Genomic DNA, 13020 nt, shown 5'->3' with positions numbered 1-13020 from the left:
ATTTATTTATTACAAATAGTTTATTGTCAAGTTGGTTTCCATATAACACCCAGTGCTCATCCTCACAAGTGCCCTCCTCCATGCCCATCTCCCCCCCCAAAAAAAACACACACCCATCAGTCCTCAGTTTGTTCTCAGCATTCAAGAGTCTCTCATGCTTTGCCTCTCTTCCTCTCCCCCACTATTTTCCCCCTTCTTCTCCCCTATGGTCCTCCATTAAGTTCCTCCTAATCCTCCTACACGTGCAAACATATGATATTTGTCCTTCTCTGCCTGACTTATTTCGCTCAGCATAACACCCTCAAGGTCCATCCATGTGGCTACACATGGCCAGATTTCATTGTTTCTCATTACCATGTAGTATTCAATCGTATAGATAAATCACGTCTTCTTGATCCATTGGTCCATTGATGGACACTTAGGCTCTTTCCATGTTTTGGCTATTGTTGAGAGTGCTGCTATGAACATTGGGGTCCATGTGCCCCTATGCATCAGCACTCCTATATCTCTTGGGTAAGTTCCTAGCAGTCCTATGCTGGGTCATAGGGGTGCTCTATTGTTAATTTTTTGAGGAACTTCCACCCTGTTTCCCAGAGGTGCTGCACCAGTTTTCATTCCCACCAACAGTGTAGGAGGGTGCCCGTTTCTCCACATCCTCGCCAGCATCTAGAGTTCTGTGACTTGCTTATTTTAGCCACTCTGGCCGGTGTGAGGTGGTATCTCAGTGTGGTTTTGATTTGTATTTCCCAGATAAGAAGGGATGCTGAGCATCGTTTCATGTGTCTGTTGACCATCTGGATGTCCTCTTTGGAGAAGTGTCTGTTCATATCTTCTGCCCATTTCTTCACTGGGTTGTTTGTTTTTCTGGTGTGGAGTTTGGTGAGTTCCTTATAGATTTTGGATATTAACCCTTTATCTGATATGTCATTTGCAACTATCTTTTCCTATTCCATCAGTTGTCTATTAGTTTTATGGATTGTCTCCTTTGCCTTGCAGAAGCTTTTAATCTTGATGAGGTCCCAATAGTTCATTTTTGCTCTTGATTCTTTTGCTTTTGGGGATGTGTCAAGTAAGAAATTGCTGCGGTTGAGGTCAAGGAGGTTGTTTCCTGCTTTCTCCTCTAGGGTTTTGATGGTTTTCTGTCTCACGTTCAGGTCCTTTATCCATTTGGAGTTTATTTTTGTGCATGGTGTGAGAAAATGATCTAGTTTCATTCTTCTGCATGTTGCTGTCCAGTTCTCCCAGCACCATCTGTTAAAGAGCCTGTCATTTTTCCATTGGATACTCTTTCTGGCTTTGTCAAAGATTAGTTGGCTGTATATTTTTGGGTCCAATTCTGAGTTCTCAATTCTATTCATTTGGTCTATGTGTCTGTTTTTGTGCCAATACCATATTGTCTTGAGGATGACAGCTTTGTAGTAGAGGCTAAAGTCTGGGACGGTGATACCTCCCATCTTGGTTTTATTCTTCAATATTACTTTGGCTATTCGGGGTCTTTTGTGGTTCCATACAAATTTGAGGATAGTTTGTTCTAGTTTTCAGAAGTATGCTGGTGCAATTTTGATTGGGATTGCATTGAATGTGTATATTGCTTTGGGTAGTAACGACATTTTAACTATATTTATTCTTCCAATCCATGACCATGGAATGTTTTTCCATTTCTTTATGTCTTCTTCAATTTCCTTCGTAAGTTTTCTATAGTTTCATCATACAGATCTCTTATATCCTTGGTTAGGTTTATTCCTAGGTACTTTATGGTTTTTTGTGCAATTGTGAATGGGATCTGTTTCTTGATTTCTCTTTCTGTTGCTTTATTTTTGGTTTATAAGAATGCAACTGATTTCTGCACGTTGATTTTGTACCCTGCAACTTGGCTGAATTCTTGGTTCAGTTCTAGTAGGCTTCTGGTGGAGTCTGTCGGGTTTTCTATGTAGAGTATTATGTCGTCTTCGAAAAGTGAAAGTTTGACTTCTTCTTTGCCAATTCTGATGTCTTTTATTTCCTTTTGTTGTCTGATGGCTGATGCTAGGACTTCCAGCACTATGTTAAACAACAGTGGTGAGAGTGGACATTCCTATCGTGTTCGTGATCTCAGGGGGAAAGCTCTCAATTTTTCCCCATTGAGGATGATGTTAGCTAAGGGCTTCTTATAGGTGGCTTTATGACGTTTAAGTAGGTTCCTTCTATCCTTTCTCAAGAGTATTAAGAAGGGATGCTATATTTTGTCAAATGCTTTTTCTGTATCTATTGACAGGATCATATGATTTTTATCTTTTCTTTTGTTGACGTGATGGATCACATTGATTGGTTTGCGAATATTGAACCACCCTGTAACCCAGGAATGAATCCCACTTGATCTTTTTGGATAATTCTTTTTATGTGCTGTTGGATTTGATTTGCAAGTATCTTGTTGAGGATTTTTGCATTTTTAGTCATCAAGGATATTAGCCTGTAGTTCTCTTTTTTTGCTGGATCTGTGTCTGGCTTGGGAATCAGAGTGATGCTGGCTTCATTAAATGAGTCTGGAAGTTTTCCTTCGATTTCTATTGTTTTGGAATAGCTCTAGAAGAATGGGTATTAATTCTGTTTTAAATGTCTGGTAGAATTCCCCAGGGAAGCCATCAGGTACAGGGCTCTTATTTGTTGGGAGATTTTTGATCACTGATTCGATTTCATCACTAGTTATGGGTCTGTTCAGATTTTCTATCTCTTCCCGTGTGAATTTTGGTAGTGGGTGTGTGTTTAGGAATTTGTCTATTTCTTCTAAGTTGTCCAATTTGTTGGCATATAATTTTTCATAGTATTTCCTGATCATTGCTTGTATTTCTGAGGGGTTGGTTGTAATAAGTCCATTTTCATTCACGATTTTGTCTATTTGGGTGCTCTCTCTTTTCTTTTTGATAAGCCTGGCTAGAGGTTTGTCAATTTTGTTTATTTTTTCAAAAAACCAACTCTTGGTTTCATTGATCTGTTCAATTATTTCTTTGGTCTCTATGTTGTTTATTTCTGCTCTGATTTTTACTATCTCTCTTCTTCTACTGGGTTTGGGGTGCTCTTGTTTCTCTGCCTCTAGTTCCTTTAGGCGAGCTGTTAGATTTTACACTTGCACTTTTTCTAATTTCTTGAAATAGGCCTGGAGTGCAATGTACTTTCCTCTTAGGACTGCCTTTGCCGTATCCCATAGAGTTTGGATTATTGTATTTTCATTTTCATTTGTTTCCATATTTTTTTAAATTTCATCTCTAATTGCCTGATTGGCCCATTCATTCTTTAGTAGGGTGTTCTTTAACCTCCATGTTTTTGGAGGTTTTCCAGACTTCTTCCTGTAATTGATTTCAAGTTTCAAAGCATTATGATCTGAAAGGGTGCATGGTATGATCTCAATTCATTTATATTTTTTGAGGCCTGCATTATGTCCCAGTATGTGATCTATCTTGGGGAATGTGCCATCCGCACTTGAGAAGAAAGTGAATTCCCTGGCCTCAGGATGTAGAGTCCTGAATATATCTGTCAGATCCATCTGGTCCAATGTGTAATTCAAGTCTATTGTTTCTTTAGTGATTTTCTGTCTGGTTCATCTATCCATTGCTGTAAGTGGAGTATTAAAGTCCCCTACTATAAGCACATTTTTATCTATAAGATTGTTTCTGTTTGTGATTAATTGTTTTAAATATTTAGGTGCTTCCATATTTGGTGCGTAGACACTTATAATTGTTAGTTCTTCTTGATGGATAGACCCTGTAATTATTATATAATGCCCTTCTTCATCCCTTGTTATTGTCTTTAATTTAAATTCCAGTTTGTCTGATATAAGTATAGCTACTCCAGCTTTTTTTTTTTACTTCCTGTAGCATGATATATATTTCTCCATCCCCTTACTTTTAATCAAAAGTATCTTCCAGTCTAAAATGCATTTCTTGGAGACAGCAAATAGATGGATTTTGTTTTTTTTCCATTCTGCTACCCTATGTCTTTTGATGGGAGCATTCAGCCCATTTACATTCAGTGTTATTATGGAAATATGTGGGTTTAGAGTCATTGTGTCCTTTGTGGCATTCATGCTTCTGGTGGCGTCTCTGGTATTTTGCATTCCTTCCAACACTTTCCTCAGAGAGTCCCCCTCAGGATTTCTTGTAGGGCTGGCTTAGTGGTGGCAAATTCTTTCAATTTTTGTTTATTTGGAAAGACTTTTATCTCTCCTTCTATTCTGAATTACAGGTTCGCTGGATAGAGGATTATTGGCTGCATGTGTTTTACGTTCATCACATTGAAGATCTCCTGCCTTTCCTTTCTGGCCTGCTAAGTTTCATTTGATAGGTCTGTCACCACTCTGATAGGTTTCCCTTTGTATGTTAGGAACCTTTTCTCCCAAGCTGCTTTCAGAATTCTCTCTTTGTCCTTATATTTTGCCAGTTTCACTATGATATGTCGTGCCGATGATCGATTCAAGTTACGTCTGAAGGGAGTTCTCTGTTCTTCTTGAATTTCAACTCCTACTTCCCTCTCCAGGTTGGGGAAGTTCTCTGCTATAATTTGTTCCAGGACTCCTTTAGCACCTTTCCTTCTCTCTTCCTCTTCTGGAATTCCTATGATACGGATATTGTTCCGTTTGATTGTATCCCTGAGCTCTCAAACTCTTCTTTCATGTTCCTGGATCAGTTTATCTCTCTTTTTCTCAGTTTCTTCTTTTTCTCTAATAGCGTCTTCTAAATCACTTATTCTCCTTTCTGCCTCTTCAATCCGTGCATTGGATGCATCCAGTTTATTATGTATCTTATTTATTCCATTTTTTAATTCACCGTAACTATTTTTAAGCTCCATATTGTTTGTAGCCATTGCTTCTCTGATGTCCTCCATGCTTTTTTCAAGCCTGGAGATTAATTTTATGATTACTGTTCTAAATTCTTGTTTAGTTATGTTGCTTATATCGGTTTTGAGCAGTTCTCTAGCTGTCATTTCTTCCTGGAGTTTCTTTGGAGGAGAGTTCTTCTGTTTCATCATTTTGGTTAGTTTTCTATCTCTTGTTAATTTTAAAAGCTTGTTGTACACACGGCCCCTGTGAGTTCTGCTGAATTAGAGAGGGCTCTTTTGACTGTTCAGGGCCTGTCTGTTCAGGAAGTGTTCTTTGGATGGTGTGTCTTGGTTTCCTTTGTTGAGCATTTGGTTATTTTTTTCCCTACTGGTAGTGGTATTTGGGACTCTCCACTATGTGTAGTTTGACTTGTTCCTTGAGGCAACCCTGGAAAAAGATAACAGACAACCACAGAGGGAACACAGGTACACAAACGCACAGACAAAACCAATAAACACGGAAACCCAGGCTCAGGTAAAAACAGCTACAACAACAACAAAACAGCTCTCTGGAGGGGATGGGAGTGGTGTGGTGTAGGCAGGTCTCGTCTCCACTGTGTCCGCTGGTCTCCCTGAGGCCCCTCCTTGGTGGTTGTGGGGAGAAGAATGGCATTGCCCCAGTCCCTTCTCAACCAAGCGTTGCAGTTCACTTCTTTGGTCCGATCTCCCTGTGCTGAGGATGTAGCCAAGGTGAGCTGAGTTCTATGCCCCACACCCCGCCTGTTTCCAGGTCCCAGTCCGCGGGCTTTGTTACACTGCCCTGAATAGTCCCGCAGGTCGCTGTTTCCCTGTTGCCTGGGGGTTGAGTGGGGGGTGGGGGAAGTGTCGCAGCCTCTGATCCGCTGGGGTCAAGCAGGGATACAACCCGAGTGCGCCACTGCCGCTTTACTGGGCGCTGGCACTGCTTAACAGGGTCGCTGCCACCGCCGCCGCTTCAGCAGGCCGCTGTTGCTCGCTGCTGCCGCTTCACCCGGCGCCGGGACCGCCTCCGCAGGCGTTGCTCCTGGTTCACCGGGGCCGCCACCACCCTGGATGGTGCCCGTCGTAAGGCAGTTCAGTTTTTCCTGGCGCCTTCTGGGACCAGGGCACCTAGTTTAAAGTCAGCACCGCAGCCAGAGCTACAAAACACTCTTTCCCAGCCGAGGCTTTTTCTCTTCTCCAGGGACGGTTCTATGAGCCATCTCAGCTTTGCTTTCCTTTCCCCTGGACTCGCGGCAGCTCGCCCCCACTCGCCGGTTTCTCACTCACCGCAGCTGCACGCAAGCCGGGGTCCCTCCCCTCCCTCCGTATCTCTGGGTCCCAACCCGCTTTTATCTTCCCCAGTTCGCACTCACGCACTTGTGAGGTTTCCTTCCCAGTGTACTCTGTGTCTTTCTCTTCCCAAACTCCTGTGGCTCAGTGTCCTACGACTTCAGGCCTTCTCTGTTTGAGAGATGGGTGCAGGCGAAATGTACGGAGCTCCTTACTTCTCCGCCATCTTGCCTCCAACCTATCATTTATAATTTTAAATGTGTATTTATTTTATTTTGAGAGAGAGATCATGGAGTAGGGAAGAGAGAATGGGAGAGAGAGAATCACAAGGAGGCTCTGCACAGTCAACACAGAGCCCCGATAGGGCTCAATCTCATGAATCGTGAGATCATGACTCAAACCTTTATCAAGAGTAGGACGCTTAACCGACTGAGCCACCCCACCCAGACGCCCCTTTTCTATACCTTTAAATCTCTCCCTCTACACTAAGCCAAGGCAGATCTGGGTTTCTAATTTGCTTACTGTGGGCCACCTTTTGGTTCATGTTTTAGTCACCATGTTGAAAAGCTGTCAGCTTTCCCTCAGTCCTCCAGCTGCAACATTAAATGAAGAATCTCTAGTTAGTGAACCCATATCAGTGAATTTGGTTTGGGGCACCTGGGTGGCTCTGTCAGTTCAGCGTCCAGCTCTTGATTTTGACTCAGGTCATGATCTCACAATTTGTGAGAACAAGTCCTGTGTCTTGTCCTCTGTGGGGCTCTGTGCTGGGTGTGGAGCCTGCTTAAGATTGTTTCTCTCTCACTCTACTGCTCTGTCTATAAACAAACAAATAAATTTGGCTTGATTGAACTTTGTTTCTCCCATGATTATCCTATATATTTTTTTTTCTTTAGAAAAAGCGAGAGCAGGGGAGAGAGGCAGAGTGAGAGAGAGAACCGTAAGCAGGCCTCACACCCAGCGTGGAGTCCAGTGTGGGACCCAGCATGGGGCTAGATCCCATGACCCTGGGATCACCTTAGCTAAAATCAAGTGTCAGATGCTCACCCACTGAGCCACCCAGGCGCCCCATCCTATATATTTATTATCCATTCCCACAGGTATTCCACAAATTTCTGTCTAAAAATTAGAAAACTCAAGTTGTTATTTTGGGGTGTAGTGTGCTCCTCATGGATGACATTTTGTCCCGCACCTTCAGAGGCCTGCAAGGAGTCAAGTCTGGTTATAGGTCTAGAAACAAAGAGGGTGGTGGGGCGGGTCCTGAGGAGAAACAGTCACTTCTTTCAGAGAAACTGCCTCGGGGCGGGGGGACATTACAGTTTCTTCAGAAAATGCCCAGTTAATCCTTTAGACTAAGAGGAAGAAGCCACTTCAACTAGAAAAAAAGACCCACCTTCTCTGTTCCCTCATGCTCCCAGTAATCTCAGGCAGAATCTGGATTTCATCCATCAGATCTTCATTCTGTACCAAGTTCTTTTGTTTATACTCTTAAATATTTCTTAAACTCTTTTCTATCTTTCAGTGTCAGTTTGGGTCACCCTAAATGCAGACTCTGAGATGGAGAGTTTTATAAAAATAACTAATAAGGAGAAGGGGGGAGGGAAGCTGATTATAGAAGAAGAAGTTTGTGGTCCCAACTGGAGCTTGGCTCCAGCCTTGAGCCATGAGAGCTCTGAAGTATATGTTGTAATACAGGATCAGTTCCACCTTGAGTCAAAGGAACCTGCCTTTTTCACCCTTGTTCTTATCATTCATTGGCCACTGCTGGGTTCTGGGATGGGGGGCATAGCCTACAATTTTCTCTGGTGCAAATGTACAGAAAATATGGGGCTCTGAGCTCTGAGCTGTTAGTAGCCCAGAAACACAACAGCTGGGGCACTGGAAGATTGAAGAGAAATGGAGATGGACACAGCAGTGCCCGCCACATTCTGTATTCCCACTGGCACCACCAGAGTTCAGGCCTCCATCCTTTCACACTCAAATTATTACAGCAACATCCTAACTTCTCTTCTGCAGCCACTCTTGTTCCCCCTATTTTCCTACACTGGAGTTATCTCAAACTCATATTAACTGCATTGCTCCTTGGTTTAAAAGGTCTTCCAGTATTAACCCCCTGGTATTTAGCAGTAAGATTTAACATGATTATGAGACCAGTCTTCATCCTCTCTAATCCTGTCTATACAGGTTCATACCATTCATTCATTTAATATTTATAAGCTCATTGTCCAGCACATTGTCTGGCACATGGTAAGAGTTCAATAAATAATTGTTGAATGAAGAGATGAATCTGAATAGATGAGGTTCCCTGCATTCTGATTTTCTCCCCCTGGCCCTTGTTATATATTCTCCTTGGTAGGAATGCTTCCACCCCCACTGAAGCATAAATATTCATACTGCAAACATGACTTCAAGTTGAGGTTCCATTTCTTATGTCCTTTCATCTTGGGACCTTTCTTGAACCCCTGAGTCTTTGTCGTGTGTCCCTCAAATATGCTTTCATAGCACCATGTGTTGCCACTATCTTATCATTTATAACATGGTGCTGTAACTTTTTGCTCCCCTCTGGGTGTCTCTCAGTGGATCATAAGCTCTGTGAAGGAATACCCGGGTTCCTCTCTATTCACCATTGAAGCCCCAGTAACTATTGATCTATTTGATCTATTCTTTGGGCTCAAGAAATAACTGTTCATTAATGAGTGAGGGATGAAGTGAATAAATGGAATATATTTATCCTGAAATTTATTTGTGTGTAGGGAGAGCCACATATTTTTAAAACACCTTTTCATAATGAAACGTTAAAAAAAGTACTGTAATTGACAGAGAAAAATAACAAACAGCTCACATTCATAAGATGATGAATCTTGCTGACAACAGGGAGAATGTCAAGGTAAGTTATTCTCTCACTGAGAATTTCAGTTTCATTTTTTTCTCACTACACAGTTTAAGCAGAAGTAAAAAGACAAATTGTGGTTTCTCTATGAGACCTAGCTAGAATTCCGAGTCTGAATCAGATAAAAGCAGGAAAATTATAGCCTACCCATCAGTATTTTTTCTCTACATTTTATTGACTTTATTCACCTTCTTTTAGACTTTTTTTTATTCACTATTTGTCATTCACTATACATTGTTCTACGTGTAGAAACTATTCTTAGTGAGCAGGAAAGTGCTTTATGGAGTATAAATAAGAATTCTTGTATGACATTAAAATAATCTTTTATTTGAGTCATTGAATTTTCTATGGCTTATCAGCATAAGATGGGTGACGTGAACAATACAAAATGATTCTGAAGCCTACAAGGAAATTTGGACACATGGTATAATATTCTTCACTTAGCTCTTAGAGGTTAAATGGGTACATACCACAATATTACAGTGAACTTATTATCATAAACTATGTTATAGTTATATGTAAAATTGAGCAGAGTTATTAATAAAAAGTTCTTAGAATTTAGTTATAGGTAATGAATTAATATAAATATCATATGCAATAATATGCATAACTGTATAATTATGATATATATGTATATAACAATATAACATGCATATGTCTACCATATATTACATATTACATATGTGGCATCTAGCATATCCCCTTGTTCAATAAATGGCAACTATTATAATTATCTTTCTAACATCTTTGCCTGGTGCTGTATCAAGCATTTAAGAGCATGGTCTTATAAATCAGGTAGATTCTGATGACTGACTCTTCATATACCTATTGTGATACTTCCCCCTTCTGTTTTGTCACCTATAAAGTGGGCAAAATAATAGTGCCTACTTTGGATTATTATAGAGATTGGTGCTCAATACCAAATTAATTTTAAATTAGAATATAATTTTTAGTTTCTTAAATTATAATGAAAGTTTATGAATCCATACACATAAGTGAAGATAGTAAAACTAAGTCCCAATTTGGTAGAATTGTCCAAATACACAAAGAGTGATCCTGGGTTAGGTTTTTTTGTCTGTTTCTATCACCCATTTCTGCTCTTTTCAATGCAAATCTATGATTCATACCAGTCATTTTTTTTTCTTTGTTCTATAGGTATTCCTTGCTGAAATCATCCAAAATGTCCTTTAGATCCTTGCTTCGGTTGAATCAATGTTGTGCTCCAGGAATATTTATTTCTCCCCTGAAATAGCTTTCCCTCTACACAATTTCCTAATGGCATTTTTCATCTGGTCATTTCTCAAGGTATAGATTAAGGGATTTAACATGGGAGTTATCGTAGTGTAGAACACTGCCACTGCTTTATCAATAGATAAAGTAGCTGCGGGTCTCATGTACACAAATATGCAGGGCACAAAGAATAAGACGACCACTGTGATGTGGGAGACACAGGTGGAGAGGGCTTTGCGCCTTGCCTCCAAAGTGTGGTTCCTTAGGGAGCGCAGAATGACCACATAGGAGACCATCAAGAGAAGGAAGTTTAAGACACAGATGAAACCACTGTTGGCAGCAACGAAGAGCCCTAGAGTGTGGGTATCAGTGCAGGCAAGATTGAGCAAAGGGTTCAGATCACACATAAAGTGGTCTATGACGTTAGGGCCACAGAAGGGTAATGGGATGATAAAAAGGATCTGTATCGTTGCATGAAGAAAGCCTCCCACCCACACCATTTCCATTATCAGGCTACATACTTGCTGATTCATGGTTGTCGTGTAGTGCAAAGGCTTGCAAATGGCCACGTAGCGGTCATAGGCCATCACAGTAAGCAGGATGACATCAGCACCTCCAAAGAAATGTTCCCCAAAGATTTGGGTAATACATACACCGAATAGTATGGTTTTCTTTTCACGGAGTGAATCTACAATCAGTGTAGGGGTATTGACGGAGGAATAGCAGGCATCAATGAAGGAGAGATAGGCCAGGAAAAAGTACATGGGGGACCCCAATAATGGGCTGGCAGTGATAGTGACCACAGTAAGCCCATTTCCTACCACAGAGACGACGTAGATGACCAAAAAAAGAAGAAATACGACTTTCTGCATCTTTGGATTCTCTGTGAGTCCTAGTAGGACAAACTCTGTCACATTTTTCCTGTTCTCCATTAATCCATACTATGGTTCATTACATTACCTGAAAAAAAAAATCCTTTTTGATTAATGCAACCTTGAATTTTTAAGTCTCTTCATCTAGTAAATAATAAAGGACTAGATTCTATAGAGTTGTGGATTCACATGAAGTTTTCTTTCTTTTTTGAGAAAGAAAATAATATCTGAGTTCTTGAAGATTACTTAAATTACTTCATGGGTGAAGATTCTGTTAAGAGTATAGACATGAGGAACTTTGTCAACACACAGGCAGGAGATCACCTGTGCACACCTCTTTACTTGAGATGATCTAGACCTATCTAGAAATTGTCATATTGCATCTAAGTTTGAAAAGAATGGTAGGAAATGGATGTAAAGGCTATGAATGTAAAGCTAGGGATTTTCCCTTTATTTTAGGAGATGGAGAACAATGGAACGTAATTGAGAATATGAATGGAAGGATGAAGTGAAGTTGGAGGAAGGGTGAATCTTGGATATAACTCTGGTCAAGATCTTTGCGTGTCTTGAATGAAGTTGGCTGAGGTTCAGTAAGGGGATGGAGGTCAGAAAAAAAAAAAAAAAAAGCCCAGTATCTGACTATTTAAAATAGTTGACAAAAAGCGTCACAGGGTATTTCTTATTAGAATGTAATAAAGGGTCCAGGAACTACTACAAAATAACTGCTAATACTTGTTGTCAAAATCCAATAACATTAAAATAGCTGATAAATATATTTTTTAATGATTCACTGCTATGTGCATGGCATGGTATTAACCTGTGTGGTTAGCATTATTTCATCCAATTTGCAATGAAGATGCAATCTCAGAGACTGATTAATGACAACAATAATGATAATATTAACTAAAACTACTGGATACTTCCTGTGTTCTGTTTTGACAGGAATGTGATTGTTTAATCCTCACTACAAACCTATGAGATGATGGAGAGCCTCGGTGTCTCAGTTGGTTAAGCATCTGACCCTTGGTTTCACCTCAGGTCATGGTCTGGCAGTTGTGAGATTGAGCCTCATGTCGGGTTCCACGCTGGGCGTGGATCCTTGCTTGAGTTTCCCTCTCTACGTGAACCTCTACTGCTCAATCTCTCTCTCTCACAAACAAACAAAAAACCTACAAGATGATTACCACTATAATTTTATACTTATATTGTAGGCAATACAATATAAAGAAGTTAAGGGTCTTGTCCAAGATCAAGCAGAGAATGAAGGACAGAGCCAAGATTATATCACAATATACTTGTTAACTCATTTCCTCCAAATTTTTAATCCGTTGTCTACATTGTTATGTTATCATAAACAATGTTGAACTACCAATCTCTTTTTGATATGACCATAAAAACTATAATGACTTTATTTATTTTTATTTATTTTTTAATGTTTTTATTTATTTTTGAGAGAGAGAGAGAGAGAGGCAGCGGCAGAGAGAGAGACAGAATCCAAAGCAGCCTCCAGGCTCTGAGCTGTCAGCACAGAGCCCAACATGGGGCTTGAACTCACAAACCGCAAGATCATGACCTAAGCTGAAGTCAGATGCTCAACTGTCTGAGCCACCCAGGTGCCTCTAATTATAATGATATTAATACTCTTTTGGAGGCAAGTGTATATGAAGCAATTTCATCAACACACACACAGACACACACACACACACACACACCAGAATCACTACATATGAACAAAAATGTGATGCTGCTTTCATTGAATATCCCTATGACCTTGAACTCTTATGCAGCCCAATTTCCTCCCTTCCCAATCTGTTTACAAGCATGGATCCCCTGACTTTTCTGCAAAATGTTGAAAACGACTATCACAGTTATTAAGTGTATATATTGGTTTGAGAACCAGAGAGACCAGATTGGAATCTAGCCTTTTCC

General features: G+C 40.4%; 1 protein-coding gene across 1 annotated transcript; it reads right to left on the bottom strand.

The window, feature by feature from the left end:
• Positions 1-10221: 10221 nt before the first annotated feature.
• Positions 10222-11151, bottom strand: LOC120227136 (olfactory receptor 4C46-like). Its single transcript, XM_039225298.1, has one exon. The coding sequence runs from the start codon at positions 11149-11151 to the stop codon at positions 10222-10224; it is 930 nt and encodes a 309-aa protein (XP_039081229.1).
• Positions 11152-13020: the final 1869 nt, after the last annotated feature.

The sequence above is a fragment of the Hyaena hyaena genome, unplaced genomic scaffold, assembly GCF_003009895.1.
Source record: "Hyaena hyaena isolate Hyena2069 unplaced genomic scaffold, ASM300989v1 scaffold_2018, whole genome shotgun sequence".
Lineage (NCBI taxonomy): Eukaryota > Metazoa > Chordata > Mammalia > Carnivora > Hyaenidae > Hyaena > Hyaena hyaena.
Note: the sequence above shows the minus strand (reverse complement) of the source record. Positions and strands in the feature narration are given on the sequence as shown.

Bases quoted from the DNA above. Each gene is read 5' to 3' on its own strand.
- LOC120227136 (XM_039225298.1), bottom strand. From the start codon at position 11,151: ATGGAGAACAGGAAAAATGTGACAGAGTTTGTCCTACTAGGACTCACA.